The sequence below is a fragment of the Nicotiana sylvestris genome, chromosome 11 (genome assembly GCF_000393655.2).
Source record: "Nicotiana sylvestris chromosome 11, ASM39365v2, whole genome shotgun sequence".
Lineage (NCBI taxonomy): Eukaryota > Viridiplantae > Streptophyta > Magnoliopsida > Solanales > Solanaceae > Nicotiana > Nicotiana sylvestris.
The window spans coordinates 151,632,044-151,656,757 of record NC_091067.1 but is presented as its reverse complement, the minus strand read 5'-3'; the positions used below and the strand labels follow the sequence as shown (position 1 = coordinate 151,656,757).

Genomic DNA, 24,714 nt, shown 5'->3' with positions numbered 1-24,714 from the left:
AAACAACTAATTTAACTAATGAAATCGAAGCTAATGCAAGAAAATAGAAAAACGCCCAAAAATCCTCCTCGGGCCCATGTCTCGGAATTGGGTGAATGTTACCAATTTAGAACACCCATTAACTCACGAGAACACTCATCCAAAAATTATTCAATTCCAACGCCTAAAACCCGATCAAAACCAAAAAATTTGATTGGGGAACCTTTCCCCCAAATTCCCATTTTCCACTCAAATTCTTTGATTAGATGGAGAAAATTGCTATCGATTGATGAAATATAACCGAAATAGGGTTAGGAATCGTTACCCACTAATTTCCTCTTCAAAATCCTCACAATATCGCCTTCTCCCGAGCTCCAAAAGTCCCAAAATTGAAAATGAGATAAAACCCTCGACGTGGCCCTTTTTCTGCCAGAGATCTCGCTTCTACGAGGGATCCACCGCATCTACGGTCCCGCACCTGCGGAAAAATCATCGCTGGTGTGGAGGTCACTTATCCGGGCTGGGGCCGCATCTGCTGTTAATGGGCCACATCTGCGATCCGCATCTACGACTACCCATTCGCTTCTGCACATGCGGTTCCTGTTGCCTTTGTCCATTTCCGCTTCTACGACTACCCATTCGCTTCTGCGGCACTACACCTACGGTCCCACATCCGCAGGTGTGATTATATCAGGTTCAGCAACTTCAGAAATTGCCTAAGTCCAAATCAAATCCTTTTAGCTATCGAAACTCACCCGAGGCCCCTAGGACCTCAACCAAACATACCAACCAATCCTAAAACATCATACAAACTTATTCGAGCCCTCAAATCACATCAAACAACGGTCCTACTCTAAATTTTGCATATTCAACACTACGGTCCTACTCTAACTTTCGGAATTAGATTCCGACCCCGATATAAAAAATTCAACTATTAGCCCGAAACTCCAAAAATTTAACTTTCGCCATTTCAAACCTAAATAAGCTACGGGCCTCCAAAACACAATCCGGACACCCCTAAGCTCGAAATCACCCAATGAAGCTAACATAATCGATGGAATTCCAGTCCAGAGCCGTCTTGACACTGCTCCAGCTACGGTCCAAATTCTAAGACTTAAAGTCTCATTTAGGTACTAAGTGTCCCAAAACACTCTAAAACTCAAAATAAACCCTCCCAGCAAATCATAATAGCAGAAAAAAGACACGGGGGAAGCAGTTAATAGGGGATCGGGGAATTAATTCTCAAAACGACCGGCCAGGTCATTACATCCTCCCCCTCTTAAAACATTTGTTTATCCTCGAACGAGCATAGAGACATACCTGAAGTGGTGAAATGATGAGGGTAACGGATGCGCATATCTTGCTTAGTCTCCCAAGTCGCCTCCTAGACTGGCTGACCCCACCACTGAACCTTTACTGATGCAATGTTCTTTGACCTCAGCTTTCAAACTTACCTGTCCAATATAGCCACTGGCTCCTCAACATAAGATAGATCCTTGTCCAACTGGACTAAACTGAAATCCAACACGTGCAAGGGATCACTATGATACTTCTGGAGTATCGAAACATGAAATACCGGATGAACTGCTACCAAACTGGGAGGTAAGGCAAGCTCAAAGGCAACCTCCCCAGCACGCCGCAACACCTCAAAGGGACCAATAAACCTTGGGCTCAACTTGCTCCTCTTTCTGAATCTCATAACACCCTTCATAGGAAAAACCCGAAGCAAGACCCGCTTTCCAACATAAATGAAACATCGCGAACATTTCGGTCCGCATAACTCTTCTATCTGGACTAGGCGGTGCGAAGTCTATCCTGAATCACCTTAAACTTCTCCAAAGCGTCCTGAACCAAGTCTGTGCCCAACAATCTAGCCTCGCCCAGCTCGAACCAACCCATCGGGGATCTATACCGCCTACCATATATAGCCTTATACGGTGACATCTAAATGCTGGACTAATAATTGTTGTTGTAGGCAAACTCCGCAAGTGGCAAGAACTGATCACAAGAACCTCCAAACTCCATTACACACGCACAGAGCATATCCTCAAGAATCTGAGTAGTGCGCTTCGACTGCCCATCCGTTTGAGGGTGCAATGTTGTGCTCAGCTCCACCCGAGTACCCAACTCATTCTATACAGCTCTCCAGAACTGTGATTTGAACTGACTACCTCTATCTGAAATGATGGAAATTGGAATACCATGTAGGGGAACAATCTCTCGTATATAAATCTCAGCCAACCACCCTAAAGAATAGGTAGTACACACAGGAAAGAAGTGGGCGGACTTGGTCAGTCAATCCACAATCACCCAAATAGCATCGAACTTCCTAAAAGTCCGTAGAAGTCCAACTACAAAGTCCATGGTGATACTCTCCCACTTCCACTCCGGAATCTCTATCCGTTGAAGCAAGCCACCCAGTCTCTAATACTCATACTTCACTTGCTGACAATTGAGGTACCGAGTTACAAACCCAACTATATCTTTCTTCATCCGCCTCCATCAATAGTGCTTCCTCAAATCCTGATACATCTTTGCGGCACCCAAATGGATGGAATACTGCAAACTGTGGGCCTCCTCTAGAATCAATTTTCGAAGCCCATCAACATTGGGCATACATACCCGACCCTGCATCCCCAAGACCCTGTCATCACTAATAGTCATATCTCTGGCATCAACATACAGAACCTTGTCCTTGAGGACGAGCAAATGGGGGTCATCATACTGACGCTCCCTAATACGATCAAACAATAAATACCGAGAAACCATACAAGCTAGGACCCGACTAGGCTCCGAAATATCCAACCTCACAAACTGGTTGGCTAAGGCCTGAACATCCATCGCCATGGGCCTCTCTGCTGCTGGTATAAGCCAAACTCCCTAAATTCTCTGCCCCACGACTTAAAGCATCGGCCACCACATTGGTCTTCCCTGGGTGGTACAATATAGTGATGTCAAAATCCTTAAGTAGCTCTAACCACCTCTTCTGATGCAAATTAAGGTCCTTATGCTTGAACAGATGCTGCACACTCCGGTGATCAGTGTAGATCTCACAAGGAACACCGTACAAATAATGATGTCAGATATTCAAGGCATGAACAATAGTAGCTAACTCGAGATCATGGACAGGATAATTCTTCTCATGCACCTTCAGTTGTCTAGACGCGTAGGCAATCACCCTATCGTCATGTATCAATACCGCTCCAAGGCCAATCCTGAAGGCATCAAAATAGACAGTATAAGACCCCAAACCTGTAGGTAACAACAATACTGGGGTTGTAGTCAAAGCTATCTTGAGCTTCTGAAAGCTCTCCTCACACTCTTCTATCCACTTGAACGGAGCACCCTTCTAGGTCAGCCTGGTCATAGGTACTGCAATAGATGAGAATCCCTCAAAAATCGATGGTAGTAACCCGCCAAACCAAGAAAACTAAGGATTTCTGTAGTTGAGGATGATCTGGGCCAACTCTGTATTGCTTCCACTTTCTTCGGATCCACCTTGATACCTTCACTCGATATTATGTGACCCAAGAATGCCACGGAATCCAACCAGAACTCACATTTTGAGAACTTCGCATACAATTTCTATTCTCTCAAGGTCTGAAGTATTGTTCTCAGGTGCTGCTCATGATCTTCCCGACTCTGGAAATACACCAAAATGTCATCAATAAAGACAATAACGAACGAGTCAAGATATGGTCGGAATACACTGTGCATCAAATACATAAATGTTGTTAGGGGCATTGGTCAGCCCAAATGACATAACAAGGAACTCGTAATGACTATACCAAGTCCTGAAAGCAGTCTTCAGGATATTTGGCTCCCGAATCTTAACTGATGATAACCTAAATGCAAGTCAATCTTAGAGAACACTCAAGCACCCTGTAACTGATCAAATAAGTCATCAATACGAGGCAAAGGATATCGGTTCTTAACTGTAACTTTGTTCAACTACATTAATCAATGAACATACGTATAGAACCATCATTCTTCTTCACAAACAAGATAGGAGCACCACAAAGTGACACACTAGGCCGAATAAAGCCCTTATCAAGCAATTCCTATAATTGTTCCTTCAACTCCTTCAACTTAGGAGGGGCTATACGACAAGGAGGAATAGAGATGGACTGAGTGCCCAGCAACAGATCAATGCCAAAAGCAATATCTCTATCGTGTGGCATACCCGGAAGATCAGCTGGAAACACATCAGGAAAATCCCTTACTAGTGGGATTGAATCAACTTCAGTGGTATCAATACTGACATCTCTCATATATGCTAGATACTTGTCATACCCCTTCTCAACCATTTGCTGAGCCTTAAGAAATGAAATAACAATGCTGGGAGTGTGATATAAGGTACCCCTCCACTCTACTCGCGGTACTCCTAGCATAGCCAATGTCACAGTTTTGGTGTCATAATCAAGAATAGCATAATGGGGTGACAACCAGTCCATGCCAAAGATAACATCAAAATCTACCATGCTGAGTAATAATAAATCGGCTCTGCTCTCAAAACCACCAAGAGCAATCAAACACGACCGATAAACACGGTCCACAACAAAAGAATCTCCCACAGGAGTAGAAACATAACAGGGGAACTCAAAGAATCCCGACATAAGCCCAAATACGTGGCAAAATAAGAAGACACATAAGAATAAGTGGACCTTGGATCAAATAGAACCGATGCATCTTTATGACATATCGGAACAATATATGTAATGACAGAATCTGACATAACAGCCTCGGTACGAGCAAGAAAGGCATAGTATCTGGCCTAACCTCTCCCTCTAGGGCGACCCTTACCATCCCGACCTCCACCTCGGACTGGCTGAATAGGTGGGGTTGTAGCTGGTGCAGTAACCGTATCCTGAGGACCTTGTGGAGCACGTTGTGGCTGAGAAATCTATGGAGGTGATTCCCTCATAAGTCTAGGGCAATCCCTTACCATATGGTATGTGTCGCCATCTCAAAACAAGCTCTGGGAGGACGTGGTGGTTGTGACTGACTCGGGCCAAGTCTGCTGGACTGACCACTGATGGCACCTCATCTAGGAAGCACACTAGATACTGGAGGTGCATAATAAGGCTCTTAAGGTTTAGGTAGAGCTGGGATACCACTGGCTGCTAGAAGATCTAAATGAACAGGGTGACTCACATAAACCCCTACCATGGAAAACTATAGCCGGGTACGGGCACCAGAATAAAGGCCCGACTCTCAAGACCTCTTGGCCTCCCTCTCCTCTCTATCCCGAGCAAGCGTGCCCACTACTCTCCTAGCAATACTCACCACCTGTTGATACGAGATGACCATCTCAAGCTTATAGGCCATGATAGTCTTGATGCTAGGAATGAGTCCCTCAATAAACCGGCAAACCCTCTATCATACTATAGAAACCAAAGCCAGCGCATGTCTAGCCAAGTCACTGAAACGGACTACATATTCCTAAATAGTCATAGTACCCTGGCACAGCTGCTCAAACTCCATGCACAAAGCGTACCTGAGGCTCTGAAGGACATACTCTCTCAAAAACATGTTAGAGAACTGAGTCTATGAAAGGGAAGCTGCCTCGGCTCCACTGTCCAACTCATAAGTCTGCCATCACTGATAGGCTACCCCTCGAAGCTGAAAGGCAGTGAAAGGGACCCCACTCGACTCTAATATGGCCATAGTACAAAGAATACGGTGGCACTCCTCCATAAATCACTGAGCATCCTTTGAGGCTAGACCACTGCATGTAGGAGGCTTATACTTCGTGTACCTCTCAAGCCTCCGCTTCTCCTCTTCTGAAGCTGCTGCCCTACCCTCGGGCTGAACTGGGGCTATAGGCGATACGATTATAACCTCTGGGATCTAATCAACCTGAACCCACTGCTTTGGAGTGCAGGTGGTGGGAGTATGTGCTCTTCCCCCGGCCTGAGATGTGGCTGCAGCAAGAGGAATCAATGCCTGGGCTAAAGTGTTGTACATACTCATGAACTGTGCAAGGGTCTCTTGGAGAGATGGAGTAGTGGCAGTAGGCGTATTAGGTGCATGTTCTCTGGCTAGAACTACCAATGGCTCCTCTGCAATAGCTCGGGTGGGTGCTCTGGCTGCACCACGTGCACGTCCTCAGCCTCTACCCTGGCCCCGGCCTCTGGCGGCTCTAGTAGGGGGTGCGGGTGCCTGGTCATCTTTGGTAGCATGTGTCCTCACCATCTGTAAGAGAATAGAAGACAAAAGTTTAGAATTTTGAAGTCAATAATATCGCACGACAAGGAATCAAATGAAGTGGAATTTTCCTAACAATTCCATAGCCTCTCAAAGATAAGTACGGACGTCTCCGTACCGATCCACGAGACTCTAATAAATCTTGTGACTCATGACTCCTATGAACCTAGTGCTCTAATACCAACTTGTCACGACCCAAGTTCTCCCTCCATGAAATGTCGTAACGGTTTGATTTGCGGAAATGAAACAAAGATACAAAAATAAACAATTTAACAGGTAATGTAATTAAGAAGTTTAAAATGTCGCTTGGCATATACAATAAAACAATCTCGAACTGAACATAAGCACTCCTAAAACCTGGAATCTCATGAATCATAAGCTACAGAAGTACATAGTGTTTCTAACTCCATAAATCTAACAACGAAGAAAATACAGGAAGTCTATAACTTGAGGAAGAATAGAGAGGGACTTCTAGGTATGCGGATACGACAGATATACCTCGAAGTCTCTAAGATTGCCTCGCCTCACTGGAAGTATGGCTGAGAAGAAGTACCTGGATCTGTATACAAAAAAAATATGCAGGAAAGGGCATGAGTACACCATAGAGGTACCCAGTAAGTGTCATGCCTAACCTCGGTCAAGTAGTGACGAGATCAGGTCAGGGCCCTACTGGTTTTAATATGATAAACATTAAATAGAAAAAAGTATCGTAGTAAAGAAGTAAATACTGAAGTTTTAACCAGGAAATAAGCACAGAAGAACAATAGCTCAAAACACAGCAATAGCAACAGAGGATCTCCCGGAATACCATTTCGTAGTCCCAAAGTAAATATGCAGTGCTGGGGGATCTCCCGGAATAATGATCCGTAGTCCTAAAATAAATATGCAGTACAGTCAATACAAATAACAGTTATATCAATGAATTTGCAATTTAAACAAAGTTTGCATTTAAGGAAAACATGAACATTTCGTTAGAACATGCTGCACAGAGTTCAAATAGGCAATTTAACACATAAACTTTTCTATCCTAATCAAGGTAATAACATATGCTAATGTAGTTCAACAAAGAAAAACAAGATAAGGCTTAGTGGAAAATGGAGTTTTACAACAAATGGCCCGTGTACGCACTCGTCACCTCACGTACACAGTGCTCATATATCAAACAATACCAAAATTCTAAGGGGAGTTCCCCCACATAAGGTTAGGCAACCGACTTACCTTGAACCAAGCTCAAATCAATCTGAAATCACGCTCTTGCCACGAGTATCCAACTCCGAATGGCCCAAATCTAATCAAATCAATTACATAACATAAGTATAACTACAAATAACTAATTTAACTAATGAGATCAAAGCTAAGGCGAGAAAATAGAAAAACGCCCAAAAATCCTCCACGGGCCCATGTCTCGGAATCGGGTGAAAGTTACCAATTTAGAACACCCATTCACTCACGAGAAAGCTCGATCAAAAATTATTCAATTCCGACACCTAAAACCTGATCAAAACCCAAAAATTCGATTGGGGAACGTTTCCCCCAAATTCCCATTTTTCCACTCAAATTCCTTGATTAGATGGAGAAAATTGCTATAGATTGATGAAATATAAACGAAATACGGTTAGGAATCGTTACCCACTGATTTCCTCTTCAAAATCTTCACAAAATTTCCATTTCCCGAGCTCTAAAAGTTCCAAAATTGAAAATGGGATAAAACCCGCGACTTGGTCCTTTTTTCTGCCAAGGATCATGCTTCTGCGAGGGGTCCACTACAACTGCGGTCCCCCACCTGCGGAAAAATCATTGCAGGTGCGGAGGTTACTTATCCGGATTGGGGCCACATCTGCGATCCCGCATATGCGGTCTCCAGCCGCACATGTGGTTCTTGTTGCCTTGGTCCATTTCCGCTTCTGCTACTACCCAGCCACTTCTGCGGCACCGCACTTGGGTTCCCACATCCGCAGGTGCAATTACATTAGGTTCAGCAACTTCAAAAATTGCCTAAGTCCAAATCAAATCCTTTTAGCTATCGAAACTCACCCGAGGCCCCCAAGACCTCAACCAAACATACCAACCAATCCTAAAACATCATACAAACTTATTCAAGCCCTCAAATCACATCAAACAACATGAAATCCACGAATCACCCTCCAATCCAAACCTAATGTACTTGAATTTCCAAATTTCTACAACCGATGCCGAAACCAACCAAAACATGTCCGATTGACCCCAAATTTTTGCACACAAGTCATATTAAATACTACGGTCCTACTCCAACTTCCAAAATTGGATTCCGACCCCGATATCAAAAGTTCAACTATCAGCTCGAAACTCCAAAAATTCAACTCTCGCCATTTAAGCCTAAATAAGCTACGGGCCTCCAAAACACAATCCGGGCACGCCCCTAAGCCCAAAATCACCCAACGGAGCTAACAAAATTGACAGAATTACATTCCGGAGTTGTCTTCACACTGCTTTGGGTACGGTCCAAATTCTAAAACTTAAACTCTAATTTAGGGACTAAGTGTCCTAAAACACTCCGGAACTCAAAATGAACCCTTCCGGCAAATCGCAATAGCAGAAAAAGACACGGGGGATGCAGTTAATAGGGGATCGGGGCGTTAATTCTCAAAACGATCGGCCTGATTGTTACAAAAAACCGATCGTTACAAAAATCTTGATTGCAATGCGAACCCCTGTCACTAATAATGGCCCTCGGAGTAACAAACCTTGTGAAGATGTTCTTTTTCAAAAATGTCACCATACTTCAAGCTTCGTTGTTGGGTAAAGCCACGGCTTCAACCCATTTTGACATATAGACCACAACTACCAAAATGTAAGTGTTCCCACAAGAGCTCACGAATGGTCCCATGAAATCAATACCCCAAACATCAAAGATATCAATCTCTAAAATGGTAGTAAGGGGCATCTCATTCTTCTTGAAAATCCCACCGGCCCTTTGGCACTCATCATAACGTTTGAAAACCTCACTTGCATCCTTGTAGAGGGTAGACCAATAGAATCCACAAGTCAAAACCTTTGTAGTCGTTCTAGCTCCACCATGATGGCCACCATATGGTGAAGAGTGGCAACCCTCAAGAATTCCCATTTATTCTTCTTCCGGCACACATCGCCGAATCACACCATCAGTACATATCCAGAAAAGATATGACTCATCCCAATAATAATCCAAGCGATCCCGTTTGAGCTTCTTCCTTTGGTTTGAATAGAACTCATTCGGTACAATGCTGCTCACAAGATAATTGGCTAAACCGGCGAACCATGGAATCCCGGTTATTAAAACGGCTAGGAATTGCTCTTCAGGAAATGAATCATTGATCTCAAGGCCATCATGTGGCCTCCCTTCCTCCTCCAAACGGGACAAGTGGTCTGCCACTTGATTTTTACTACCCTTAGGGTCTTGAATCTCTAGATCAAACTCTTGCAATAGTAGCACCTACCGCATCAACCTTGCCTTAGAATCTTTCTTGCTCATCGAATACCGAAGCCTTGCATGGTCTGTGTGATCAATCACCTTAGTACCCATCAAATACGACCTGAACTTCTCCATGGCAAAAACAATAGCAAGTAGCTCCTTTTCGGTCACTGTGTAGTTAACCTAGGCATCATTCATGGTCTTGCTAGCATAGTAGACCGGATGTAATATTTTGTTGATTCTTTGCCCCAACACTGCTCCAACCTCCACATCACTAGTGTCACACATGAGCTCAAAAGGCAAGCTCCAATCCGACGCGGTGATAATAGGAGTCGTAGTCAACTTGAACTTAAGCAACTCGAATGCCTTCATACAATCTTCATTGAAATGGAACTTGGCATCCTTCTCCAAAAGTTTGCACAATGGGTTCACCACCTTGGAAAAAATCCTTGATGAATCGGTGATAGAAACCCGCATGACCTAAGAAACTCCTCACTCCCTTCACAGATGTCGGGGGAGGGAGTTTGGAGATCACCTCAATCTTGTCCTTGTCGACCTTAATACCATGCTTTGAAATTTTGTGGCCGAGGACAATGCCTTCCTCGACCACGAAGTGGCACTTCTCCTAATTCAACAACAAATTTGTCTCCTCACATCTAGCTAATACCCTATCCAAATTGTTTAAACAATCTTCAAACAAATTCCCAGCCACAGAAAAATCATCTATAAAGACCTCAAGAATGTCCTCCCCCATGTCGGTGAAAATAGCCATCATACACTGTTAAAAAGTCGTTGGTGAATTACACAACCCAAAAGGCATCCGTGAGAATGCGAAAGTACCATAAGGACAAGTGAAAGTGGTCTTCTATTGGTCCTTAGGAGCAATAAGGGTTTGGTTATAACCAAAGTATCCATCAAGAAAGTAATAAAAAGCACATCCAGCCAACCTATCAAGAATTTGGTCAAGAAATGGAAGCGGGAAATGATCTTTCCGAGTAAATTTGTTGAGCTTCCTATAGTCCATGCACACTCTCCACCTGGTGACGGTTCTTGTTGGGATAAATTCATTCTTGTCATTTGTTACCACAATCATGCCCTCTTTCTTTGGGACACATTGCATCGAAGAGGTCCATGAGCTATCGAAAATGGGGTACACAACCCCGACATCTAACCACTTGATTAACTCCTTCTTCACCACCTCTTGCATTGCTTCATTTAACCTCCTTTGATTTTCAACGGAGGGTTTGGGACCCTCCACCAAAATAATCTTGTGCATGCAAAAGGCAGGGCTTATTCCCCGGATATCCTCCAAAGTCCATCTGATTGCTCTTTTTCTCCTTTGTAACACCTCCAATGTGGACTCTACCTTTATGTTAGTTAAGCAAGAATAAATGATAACTGGTAAGGTAGAAGAAGGTCCAAAGAATTCATACCTGATATGCAGGGGCAATAGTTTTAACTCCAAGTTAGGAGGCTCCTCGATTGAGGTCTTTATTGGAGGAGTCTTCCGGTTTTCAAGATCAAAAGATAGCTTTCGGGGCTCATAAGTAGATGACCCCATGCCTTGCAATGCATTTACACACTCCACATAGCCATCACTCTCCTCATCATCATCAAAGTTGAGCAAAACAACTTCCAATTTGTCTTCAACGTTCATTGTGGCAGTAGCATCATCAATAATCACGTTCGTCACCAAATCCACGAACAAATAAAATTTATTACTATTCAGTTGCCTCATTGATTTGCACACATGGAAAACCATATTTTCTTCACCCACCCAGAAAGTGAGCTCACTAGCTTCCACATCAATAAGAGCCTTTCCCTTAGCAAGAAAAGGTCTACCCAAAATGATAGGCACATCATAGTCCACTTCACAATAAAGGATAACAAAGTCCGCTGGGAGGATGAACTTGTCAACTCGAACCAATACATCATCAATAATATCCAAAGGCCTCTTCATTTTTCGATCTGCCATTTGCAACCTCATGGATGTGGGTCTTGGTTTCCCAATTCCGAAAGTTTTGAACACTGAATAGGGCATCAAGTTGATATTTTCCCCGAGATCACATAATGCCTTGGCAAAATCGGCGCTCCCAATAGTGCAAGGGATTGTGAAAGCGCCCGGATCTTCCAACTTTGGATCCATTGAGTGAACAATAGCACTCACTTGATGAGTCATCTTGATGGTCTCACAATTCATTGATCTTTTCTTGGTTACCAAATCCTTCATGAATTTTGCATATCCCGGCATTTGTTCCAATGCCTCAACAAATGGCACATTAATTGAAAACTCTTCATCATATCAATAAACTTTTTGAATTGGTTTTCACTATTTTTCTTTGCAAGCCTTTGAGGGTATGGAGGAGGAGGCCTAGGCGTTGGTGCCTTAGACTTGGTCACTACCGGTTCGGCAAGTCAATCATGTGTTCCCTATATGGGTTTACCTCTTCTTGCATCTCCTCCACACTTTTATCTATATCAATTCTCATTTCTTCATTAGCTTGAACCACATTACTTGGGATTTCATCTTCTTGAACTATAACATTTTCATCCACAATCCTTCTTTGATTTGAGGTGGTTACATCTCTACCTTTTCCACTTCTAGTAGTCACGGCCATAGTATGTCCCGTATTATTCCCACCCTTCAGGTTTACCATCGTATTACTAGATAGTTCCCCCTTAGGACGAGTGTTCAAAGCTTGTGAGATTTGGCCTTTATTGAACCTCCAAATTTCAAATATAAGTGTTGTGCGAGGCTAATTGAGCATCGTAGTCGGCATTCTTTTCGATCATTTGTTTAAACATGTTTTCAATTCTACCCATATCATTGGAAAAAGAGCTCGGTCCTTGAAAAGGATAGGGAGGTGGATTGCTTGGTTGTTGGAAGATTGGAGGCCTTTGAAAACCCGACCCCTGATTATTGTTGTTGTTCCACCCTCCTTGGTTATTTCCTCCCCAATTGATTTGAATGTTGCCACCCCAATTGCCTTGATTACTCCAATTGACTTGATTTCCTTGATTGTTCTAATTGCCTTGATTAGGATTGCCACCACTCCAATTTCCTTGGTGGTTTTAGTTGTTCCAATTACCTTGTTTCCTTTGCGACCTCTATTGTTGTTGATTTTGTCTTTGAGAATTGTTTCTTTGGCCTTGATAATCGTTGACATATTGAACTTCTTCTTCTTGCTCATTGAACGAATCACCTTGATCATAACCACTATCATCTTGCATAAATTGTTCTGGACGGTTTTGCATTTGTTGACCTTGTTGTCGTCTTTTGCTTACCATTATATTCACACCTTCCATTGCATGCACTTGTTTCGACACTTGAACTTATTGAAGCTGAGCTTTGGCCAATTGGTTCATGGTAGTTGTCAACTCGACAATAGCTTACCCATGATTATGTAGCTCCTTGTGTAGGTGAATAGCATTAGGATCACCTCGTGGAACATTGGCTTTACTTTGCCATGCCGATGGAACATTTCTGATGGGCTCGTTGTTGAGAGCTATTTTCAAACCTAATCAATTCAAAAAAAAAATTAGTGACTCGCAGGGAAAAGAAGACAAATCACACAAAAACCTAGATATATAGCTAAATCCGTTTAACTCCCCAGCAATGGTGCCAAAAATTGATCTCGCCCAAACTCACATCACAATTATAGGTAGTGAGGCGGTCGAAGCAATAATAAAACTCAACGCGAGTCGGGTTCGATTTCGATTCCTCAGGGACTTAGAAATGGAATTAGGTATACACCTAGTGTGATTGTATAATGTGCCTCAATTTGTTCTTCCACATTCTTGTTGGTTGTTTCTATTCTACTTTAAACTATTGAATGCAATTAATAAACTAGTAGACAATGTTTTTGGTTTTGGTTGTTTTTCAAAAGATAAAGGATCTAGGGTCGTGACTTTCAACTAGGTGGTTACTTAACGGGTTGTAAACTCTAGGGCAAGTTTGATTAGTTGGGATCGTAATATAGGAATCACACACAATTACCCACTCTATACCTCTCGGTAGTTTGAGTGATTTTGCCCAATTTGTCTTTCTCAAGTCCAAATAGGTATTGCACAAATCAAGTGATATATGCTCAAGTCGGGTCTTACTATCTCTAGATTTGACTCTTTAATTGGAGCTATCAATTTCTTGAGTTCACCCCAATTACTTGTTAGCCAAGTTTTCCTAGACGTATTCTCTCTTTCTCAAGTAGAGACTAAGTCAAATAGGCATGAACTAATATTTGCAACCATCTATTCTTGAATTCAAGCATAAACAAGGCTAAATATCACTAACCCAATCACAAACAAGCCCTAAAATTAAATACCCATTAAGTACCCACACTAGGGTTGGGCCACAACCCTAGCTAAAGATTTAGCTACTCATGAAAAATAAAAAAATACAAGTTGAAAATAAGATAGAATGCATAATAATTGATTAGATAAGGAAAATCTAATGTTTAGAAGTTAATCTAGTACAAAGTTACTCAAAACAGTAAAGAAAACGGCTTAGGTGCCCTTCTGAAAACCGAACTTAACCTAAAAATTAAAAAAAGTTCTATTTATTCTAAGCTGAAAATATAGGACAAAAATGCCCCTACGAAGGTTGTGCGGCCGCATAATCCTGGTGCGGTCCGCACAATGAGGTTCTGCGGCCACACAATTATCGTGCGGTCCGCATTCTTTGGAACTTGGGCTTGAAACTTCGGGGCTTCTGCGGTCCGCGCAAAAATGGGTGCGGCTGCACAAAAAATGATGCGGTCCACATTTCCTTTTTTTGGACTTGAAATAGCTCTCTGATTCTTCAATCCTGCAGATTGCATAATAATTGATGTTTTGTACTTCAATACCACACAAGAGGGGGTGATTTTTGTGGTATCCAATTTTTCGCTTAAACTGATTATATAAGGACCTGGTTCTTCTATGTGTTCCTTATACTACTGTTGCGGAATAATAAATGCAGAAAGTAAAGAATACAAGGATTTTTACTTGGAAAACACCCGGTTCAAAAGGTTAAAAAACCACGACCTACTACCTAGTAGGATTTTCTCCAAACTCTTTACTACAACACTAAGCCAACAACAAAGTTTACAAACTCTTGCAAACCTAAGGATTAACTCTAACCCCTATAGCAAACAGCCACAGGATGTTCGACTACTTCAAGTTAACTTTAACTTGAACAATACAACACGAGTTTGCAACCTCTTGTAAACCTAAGGGTTAACTCTAACCCTTATAGCAACAAGCCACAAGTTGTTGCGATTACTTCAAGTTAACTCTAACTTAAAAGATACAACTCAAGTACCTAGAACAATTTGCTTCTAAGAAAGTTGAAAGGTACACATCAAAACGCCTGCTACACTTTGAACTAGAAATAAAGAAAGACACATAAAACTCTTTATGGAGTTGGTTCTTCAATCTGGTTCGTGTAGCTTCAGGATCACACTCTTAAAACTCACAGGAATTGCTCACAAAGTGCCTTGCTATTTTGCTCTCAATTCTTGCTTAACTTCAGTATGTGTGCATCATCTGTAAAAGAGAACAACACTGATATTTCTAATGCTATACTCTTCCTTGGTGGAAGAGTTCTAGTCAACTTCAACTTCTAACTCTTCACTTATCTTGGATAGTGTTCTCTTCAAGTAAGGAGTCCTTCTCCTTATCAAATATGCAACCTTTTCGTTTTGGGAATATCAGATATAACCACTTATACATATCCCTTTCACATGCAAGCCTTTTGCTTGATTCTATTTGTCACCTGTGCACACTGTCCATGGACCTGGTTCATGCACGTGTCCTTTGACAATCATAAAAAAAAACTTACTCAGGCCAACAAATTCCCCCTTTTTGATGATGCCAAACTTCTTGTTTTTCATAAGCATGAGCTCTGTTTCAAATCAGCTCAACATCAACACACTGTTAGAACACTTTCCATTTTGAAGACACAAATTATCAAGGACCAAGTTCATTAGGTTATAAATATCACAATCCAAAGCAAAAGCACACCTTATCTTTCCCCTTTTGGCATTATCAAAAAGTTGCATAATTAAGTTAAGTAACCATATTTTAACAAATATCACTCATGGCCAATGGGGCTAATTCAAATGCAATAATGGATTCAATTTTCTTTTTTCCAATCTAAGGGTATTAGCCATCTAAGAAATATCAAGAAACATTTAGAGCAAAAACAGTGAATTTCATTGATTGATAAGATCCTACCACAAAGCATAAGAAGAAATAAAAACATAGAACCATGAGCAAAAATAGAGAAATCCCACTTGGGTCACTGGTTACAATTGGGCTAGGAAGGGTTTAGGACTAGGAAGGACCAGGTTATTAGTTCTTCGCTTGAAGCAGTTTCAGCTTATCTTAAAGAACACCACCATTCTTCTCCTTTTACTTTGCAAGCTCATATTTGAGATAGTCTCTCTCAACCTCTATTTCAGGCAACAAAGTCTTCAATCGTTCAATCTTAACATCCTTAACCATTTTCTTCCATTATTTGAGCCTTTTTGCTCTTTTTGGTAGACGTGGTTGTTTTAGTCACAACTGAACCCTCTGCCACAACTTTTGTTTCTTGATAAATCTTTCTATTTTAGTACTATGTATGGTTACTTCAACATCTTTATCTTCATCCTCATGACCCAGGTTCATCTCCTCAATCTGGACTACTCTACTTGGCTTACTAGTTTCTTTTTTCAAAATGACTTTCTTGACACTCTCAGGTAAGGCCTTTTTACATTATCCTTACTCTGCTTTTTCTTCTTTTGATTGTAACTATCTGACACCTTTTGCAGCAGATTGGGACTCTTGTCCTTTTAGCACGAGAAGGAACTAGTTAATGAAATCGTTTCCTTAACCTAACCAGCCCATCCGTTGCACTTCTATCACCATAACCATCATCTATCTCCTGTGATTCTATCCTCATAATTTCATTCATAGTCTCCCCATTATATCTATTCTCTTCACTCCATACCACCATTGCACATGTCTCATCATGTAATCTATAAGCAATGGGTGAATCAAATCTAGCCAGTTGTTCTTCCACCATTCCCCTTGCATCAGCCTCAAAACCCTCGCTCTCCTTTTATTTTTACTTTTCATTTTTACCACCAATTTCTTTGGTAACAAGATTTCCTTTTTCAATACCAGCCACACACCCAACTAGAACAAACCCATTCTCAAGATTTTCTACAATTTTAGAACCAAAATCAGAGGTAAGAAATGTACAGGTTACCTGTTCAGTTTTGAAAAAAAACTGGTTCTTCCCCCTTAGTCACAGACTAGATCATCAGAATTCTATGGTTCTTCTGCTTAATTGGCTTTTGCATCTCACTCAATTTCTTAGCTTGTTCTCTATTAGCCTTATGTTGCATGCAATCATTATGATATGTTTTTTATTGGGGGTTTGGGTGGTTGAAAGTATGGGTGAAGGTTTTTTGGGTGGTGAGGAAGGGTTTATAGAGTTTTTGGGATTCTCATGGGTATTTACCATTTGATCAGTTCAGAAACTTGAGAGAAATAAAGATTTTTTAGGTTTTGGAGATTTTGATCTTTCAAAAAATTTGAGATAAGAGGGTAAGGTCAGATCAATTTAAATATGAAAAGGTTGAGTGTATAACAAAATCTTTTTGGAGGTTAGAAGTCTTTTCATCTTGGGAGTTTCAGTTTGAGGAGGCGTCAAATTCTTCCCCAAATATTTCGGCAATTATGGTGCATGGGACTCTTGATGAAACTAGTTCATTTGTAGTTAATTGGTTCAAAAGTAGTTTGGGATAAAGTGGGACTCTTTTCAGTTCATGATCCATATGTTGTTATTTCAAATTATGCGGAGTGTAGAATACATACCTTATAAGCTCGATGAACCAGGCTCTTCATTGAAGGTTCTCTTGTGTAAGACTGATTTTTTCCAAGAAAATAAAGATAATATCATTAGACTCAGTGAGACATTTAGCACATGGCACAAGATTATACTAATAAAAGTATGAGACGGAACAATATCTAATATGATTATTTACAAAATTCACTAATTATCTAACCAATCATTAAGTTAGAAGTGGTTCCTCTTAGGTAATCTTAATCATCCCTAATTCTAACTTGTTCCTTTCAAAGTGATCTATACTTAGAGCTTTTGTGAAGATGTCAACTATTTGCTTGTCAGTAGCACAAAATCCACAGTGATCAAACTCTTTTCATAGTTGTCCCTCAAAAAGTGATGTCTAACATCTATGTGCTTAGTTATCTTGTGATGAACTAGTTCTTGGTCATACTAATGACACTAGTGTTATCACAAAAGATAGGGATACAACCAAATTCCATTAATTATTGTTTGATCCACAATAATTGAGCATAATATGAGGCGGCATAACATACTCTACTGTTGAATATGAGGTGGCACAACATACTCTATTTCAACAGTAGATAAAACCCTAGAATTTAGCCTTTTGGTAGCCCAAGACACAAGACATGAGCCAAGAAAGTGTGTCATACCTGAGGTGCTCTTTCTATCCATAAGAAAACCTACATAATCAGCATCAGCATATCCCACTAAGTTAAAGTTACTACCTTTTGGATACCAAAGACAACGGTCAGTGGTGCCTTTTAAGTATCTCAAGATTCTCTTGACAATAGTCAAGTGAGACTCCTTTGGATTTGCCTGAAATCGAGCACAAAGGCCTATACTACAAACAATGTCAGGTCTACTAGCAATGAGATATAACATATAACCAACATTCCCCTATGCAAGTTTTGATCAACAAATGAACTGGGTTCATCTATATCCAATTTCGTGGATGTTGCAATAGGAGTGTCAATTTCCTTGGATGTCCTTCCTAGTTTTGTTACTGAGGAATAGGTTCATGGACAGGTTCCTTCAAGGTTTGAAGATTAGTTCCTCTCTAGTCAGTTCCCCTTGTTATGTTGCCCTGGGTGGAAGGACCTGTTCCATCACATGTTCCTTCCTGTGATGCATCTTTAGGCTGGACTATGGTTTCACCATTTGAATTGCTTCTTAGCCCAATCTCTTCATTATCTTATTCCTGCTCTCAGAAAGAATGTTAGTTTTAAAAAAATAACATATACATCTTTTTTCTACACACATAGTTCTTTTATTGTATATCTTATAAGCTTTACTATGTGAATAATATCCCAAGCATACTCCATTATCACTTCTGGGATCAAACTTTCTTAGGGAATATTTTTCATCATTGCAAACAAAGTACTTGCATCTAAATGCCCTAAGATGAGATATTTAGCTTTCTCCCTTTAAGTGACTCATAGAGAATCTTCTTAACAGGAGATCCAGTGATGCAACTATTTATGATGTAGCATACAGTGTTCACAGCTTCTGTCGAGAAGCTATGAGGCAATTTACTAGCAAGTAGCATAGTCCTAGCCATTTCCTCTATTGCTCTATTTTTCTTTCAACTACTCTATTTTGATGTGGAGTCCTAGGGGAAGAAAAGTTATGACTTATGCCATGTTCATCACACAATTCAGCAAATTTAACATTCTCAAATTCAGTACCATGACCAGACCTAATTGATGCAAGTTGATTACCTAGTTGTTTCTGAGTTTTTCTAGCAAATGAAGTGAACATGTCAAATGTTTTATCTCTAGATATTAAAAATAGTGTCTAAGTAAACCTAGGGTAATCATCAACAAGCACCACCACATATATTTACCACCTCTGCTTAATATTCTCATTGGACCATAGAGATCCATATAGACCAGTTCCATCATTCTGGTGGTTTTATCACTTTCTTGCATTTAAAAAGGATCTTACCTAATTCCCCTTTGCACAAGCCTCACAAACTTTGTCTTCCTTGAACTTGATGTTAGGTAGTCCTATCACCAAATCCTTGGAAACTAATTTGTAGAGTTGACTCAAACTTGTATGTCCAAGTCTCATATGCCAAAGAAGGGGATCATTATCTAACACACTTAAGCAAATGAGTTCATTTTCTGAAAGTGTGGACAGATCTATTATATATATAGATATAGATATATATATATAGTTCACTCTTTTTCCCTGCAAAATAATCATTTCAGTAGTAATATTAATCACAAAATATTTAGTAAAGGTGAATATTACCAGGCTACCTCTATCACACAGTTGCGATACACTAATTAGACTGTATTTTAGGTCGTCTATCAAGAAGACATTCTCAATAGAGTGAGAGTCGGTCTTACCCACCTTACCAACCCCAATGATCTCACTTTTATTCCCATTTCCAAAGGAGACATTACCTCATTTGAGGTCCTCAAGTGAAAGGAACTGGTTCTTGCTTCATGTCTGTGCTTTGAGCAGCCACTATCCATGTACCATATTTGGTTGTTCCCCTTCACTTGGACCTACAAAAGGAAATTAGGGGTTAGTCTTAGGAACCCAAACTAGTTTGGGTCTCTTTCTATAGGCAAAAAGGTGAAACAGATTCTCTTTGGCCCAACCTGACAGCCTATTTTTTCCTTGAACAAATATTTTATTCTTTTGACTAGCCTTTTCTTTAGCAGTGCATTCACTTTTGTAGTGACCGGTTTTACCACAGTGTGTGCAAATTTTGTTCTCGGAAAGTGTGAGATACTTTCTTTCGGGATCCCACTTAGGTTCAGGGGTTCCATAGCCAAGTCCTCTCTTGTTGCTACTATGGTGTTCAAGTAGCCATGAAAGTGCATCAGAGGACCTGCTCCATTTACAAGTTCTGTCTAGCTCATGCTTGACTTTTCTTAGATCCTCCTTTAGGACTCTTACCTGCTCATCCCTCTTATACAACTCATCTTTCTATTTTCCTACATTTTCTTCTAGAGTGAGTTGTGTGTGATTAGATGTCTTCTTACCTGTTCCTAATTTCAATTTTAGATTATCAGATCTAAGTTCTAGGACATTTAAATCAAGTGCATGAACCTGGTTCTTCAAAGCAGTATTTTCACTTACAGTTTCATTAACCCTAAGTTCTAGGTTTTTGCACTTTGCTCTTAAAATCACACATTCTTTAGACAGTTGTTCCCCTTCAGAACTTATATTCTTGGATTCATCAATTAAAGTTAGCAACAATTATGATAGTCTATCTTTAGAAAAGAGTTTAATTTTATCCTTAAGGTCTAGAAAACTTATCTCATATTCTTCATCAGGTTCATCTTCAGATTCTTGAATTGCTATGAGAGCTCATTCAACATTATCACCAGTGTCCTCATCTGAACTATCTTTCCAAGTAGCAATCATTGCTTTGGATGACCTTTTGTTGTAGTTTTTGTGGTCATAAACCTGTTCCTTATTTCTGTTCCTTCTTTCAGATTTCTCCTTTCTCCACTCAACTTTCCATATAGGACAGTTGTTGATCATGTGGTTCTTTTCACCACATTTGAATCATTTATCATACATATGCAAGTGATCTCTTCTCCTCTCCTTCCACAAATAATAATAGTGATCATTGAATAGTGGTTGCCTAGTGGTAGATTGTTCTTTATAGTTTCCAGGTAGTGCATTCATCTTGATCTTTTCCTAAGATGTTAGCTTCTTCAAGGATAAACCGCTTTGATACCAATTGATATCAACTGATATTTTGTACTTCAATACCACACAAGAGGGGGGTGATTTGTGTGGTGTCCAATTTTTTGCTTAAACTGATCATAGAAGGACCTGGTTCTTCTTGTGTTCCTTATACTACTGTTGCGGAATAATAAATGCAGAAAGTAAAGAATACAAGGATTTTTACGTAGAAAACATCCGGCTCAAAAGGTGAAAAAACCACGACCTACTACCTAGTAGGATTGTCTCCAAACACTTCACTACAACACTTATCCAACAACAAAGTTTACAAACTCTTGCAAACCTAGGATTAACTCTAACCCTTATAGCAAACCAAGTTAACTCTAACTTGAACAATACAACTCGAGTTTACAACCTCTTGCAAACCTAAAGATTAACTCTAACCCTAATAGCAGCAAGCCACAAGTTGTTGCGACTACTTAAAGTTAACTCTAAATTAAAAGATACAACTCAAGTACCTAGTACAATTTGCTTCTAAGAAAGCTAAAAGGTACAACTCAAAACGTCTAGTACACTTTGAACTAGAAATAAAGAAAGACACATAAAACTCTTTATGGAGATGGTTCTCCAATCTGGTTCGTGTAGCTTTAGGATCGCACTCTTAAAACTAACAAGAATTGCTCACAAAATGCCTTGCTATTTTGCTCTCAATTCTTGCTTAACTTCAGTATGTGTGCATCATCTGTAAAAGAGAACAACACTGATATTTATAAAGTTAGTAAATAAAGATTAACTAGAGTTCTAATGTTTTACTCTTCCTTGGTGGAAGAGTTATAGTCAACTTCAACTTCTAACTCTTTCCTTATCTTGGATAGAATTCTCTTCAAGTAAGGAGTCCTTTTCCTTATCAAATATGTAAGATTTTCGTTCAGGGAATATCATATATAACCACTTATACTTATCCCTTTCATGTGCAAGCCTTTTTCTTAATTATGTTTATCACATGTGCACACTGTCCATGGACCTGGTTCATGCATGTGTTACTTTATCAATCATCAAAACAAACTTACTCAGGTCAACAATAATGAATGCGGCCGCACTTGACCTCCTGTGGCCGCAAAATTTTGGTGCGGTCTGCATGCCTTTAGCTGGTCCAAACACTGCTCCCTGAATCTCCCTTCTGCGGTCGCATTAGAATTGTGCGGTCCGCACGGCTGCCCTTTTTGACCTGCTTTGGTTCTTGTTCATTTTTGACTCATTTATGAGATGATTTTGACTTCTTTGGCTCGTTTCCAATATTCCTGCAAGCAAGCACATTTCATTTGTTTCTAGGAATGCCTTTAAGCATTTTGATCTAAAACGCAAGTAAATGAGAGAAAATAAGTGGTCAAAATCTCTACTTATCAAATACTCACACGATACGCCATAAAGATAGTGCCTCCAAATGTTCAGCGCATGAACAATGGCTGCTAAATCTAAGTCATGAACAGGGTAATTATTCTTGTGAACCTTTAGCTGCCGTGACGCATATGCAAACACCTTGCCACCCTGCATCAATATCGCACTAAGTCCAATAAGAGACACATTACAATATACCGTATAAGGCCATAAACCCATGGACAACACCAACACCGGCGCTGTAGTCAAAGAAGTCTTGAGCTTCTGAAAGCTCGCCCCACACTCATCTGACCATCTGAACGGGGCATCCTTCTGGGTCAACGGGGTTGCTATAGATGAAAAACTCTCCACAAACCGACGGTAATAGCCCGCCAATACCAAGAAACTCCAGATCTCTGTAGCTGATGTGGGTCTAGGCCAATTCTTGACTGCCTCAATTTTCATAGGATCCACCTAAACACTCTCTGCTGATACAATGTGAACCAAGAAAGCAACTGAGCTCAACCAAAACTCGCACTTTGAAAATTTAGCATATAATTGGCTGTCTCTCAAAGTCTAAAGAACGAGCCGAAGGTGTTGCTCATGTTCCTCTCGATTGCGGGAGTAGATCAAAATATCATCAATAAACACAATTACAAAGGAATCCAGGTAGGGCTTGAACACCCGGTTCATCAAATCCATGAATGTTGTTGTGGCATTTGTCAACCCAGATGACATCACTAGAAACTCATAATGTCCATACCAAGTCTGAAAAGCTATCTTAGGAATATCGGATGTCCTAACCTCAACTGATGATAGCCAGACCTCAAATCAATCTTCGAAAACACTTTGGCACCCTGAAGCTGATCAAATAAATCATCACTCCCTGGCAGTGGATACGTTTTCTTGATGGTGACTTTGTTCAACTGCCGATAATCTATGCACATCCTCATCGATCCATCCTTCTTATTTACAAACAACATGGTCGCACCCCAGGGTGAGACACTAGGTCTAATTAAGACCTTATTAAGCAAGTCTTGAAACTGCTCCTTCAATTCATTCAACTCTGGGCGGGACCATATAGTATGGCGGAATGGAAATGGGCTGAGTGCCTGGAGCCAAATCAATACAGAAGTCCATATCCTTGTCGGGTGGCATCCTAGCATGTCTGTGGGAAACACCGCTGGGAACTCACGAACAACTGGCACAAAGTCCATAGAAGTAACCTCCGTACTAGAATCGCGGACATAAGCCAAATAAGCTACACACCCCTTCTCGGCCATGTGTTGAACCTTCACATAAGAGATAACCCTGCTGGTAGAATGGCCAGGAGTCTCTCTCCACTCTAATCGAGGCAACCCCGGCAAGGCTAAGGTCACCATTTTGGCATGACAATCTAGTATAGCATGATAAGGTGACAGTCAATCCATGCCCAAGATGACATCAAAATCAACCATATCGAGAAGTAAGAGATATACACGAGACTCAAGACCTCTAATGACAACCACACATGAACGATAGAAATGATATACAACAATAGAATCTCCCACAGGCGTGAACACATTGTCACACCTCCTTTTTCACTCGCGCCCCGCATAAATGGCGCAGATGGAGTTTTTCCAATTAAAGGACAATCGAAACGGGATTTTATTTAAAGATTCAGAGTCGCCACTTAGGAGATTTATGGTGTCCCAAGTCACCGGTTGAATCCCGATTCGAGGAAAAGATTGACTCTGTATAATAGTCCGCGAACCAGAAATCCGAGTAAGGAATTCTGTTAACCCGGGAGAAGGTGTTAGGCATTCCAGAGTTTCGTGGTTCTAGAACGGTCACTCGACTGTCATATTCGGCTTGTTTATCTGATTTTAATACCTGTTGAATCTATGTGCAATTTTTTTTACTGTTTATCGCTTTTATTATTGTTATTTTTAACAAGAATTGCAACGTCGTGAAAATACATCTCGAACCACGTCACATCAATGCACCCGTGGTTATTGACACATTTCAACTCTATTGAGATTTGGATTTGGGTCACATAAATGTGCACCCGAGTTTAAGAAAGTAAATTATTAAAGACGCGCCTAAAGCGACTAGCGTATCATTATTTTGGGTAAGGCCGTGAAACTTTGCTAAACGACCCATCTCGAAGTCTAAGTAATTTTACCAACACGTATAGAGGGCCCCGTTGCTTGTGTATTTCTGTTTGTCGAGGCTCGTCTCATTCATTATTTTTAAAAGA

At 40.6% G+C, this 24,714-nt stretch overlaps 1 protein-coding gene across 1 annotated transcript; it reads right to left on the bottom strand.

Moving 5' to 3' along the window:
• Window positions 1-4,040: 4,040 nt before the first annotated feature.
• Window positions 4,041-4,595, bottom strand: LOC138881851 (uncharacterized). The gene has a single exon (XM_070162138.1). It carries the CDS (start codon window positions 4,593-4,595, stop codon window positions 4,041-4,043), a length of 555 nt encoding a protein of 184 aa, XP_070018239.1.
• Between the last annotated feature and the right edge of the window lie 20,119 nt (window positions 4,596-24,714).

Excerpts from the sequence above, each read along its gene's own strand:
- LOC138881851 (XM_070162138.1), bottom strand. The coding sequence starts at position 4,595 with ATGTCGGGATTCTTTGAGTTCCCCTGTTATGTTTCTACTCCTGTGGGA.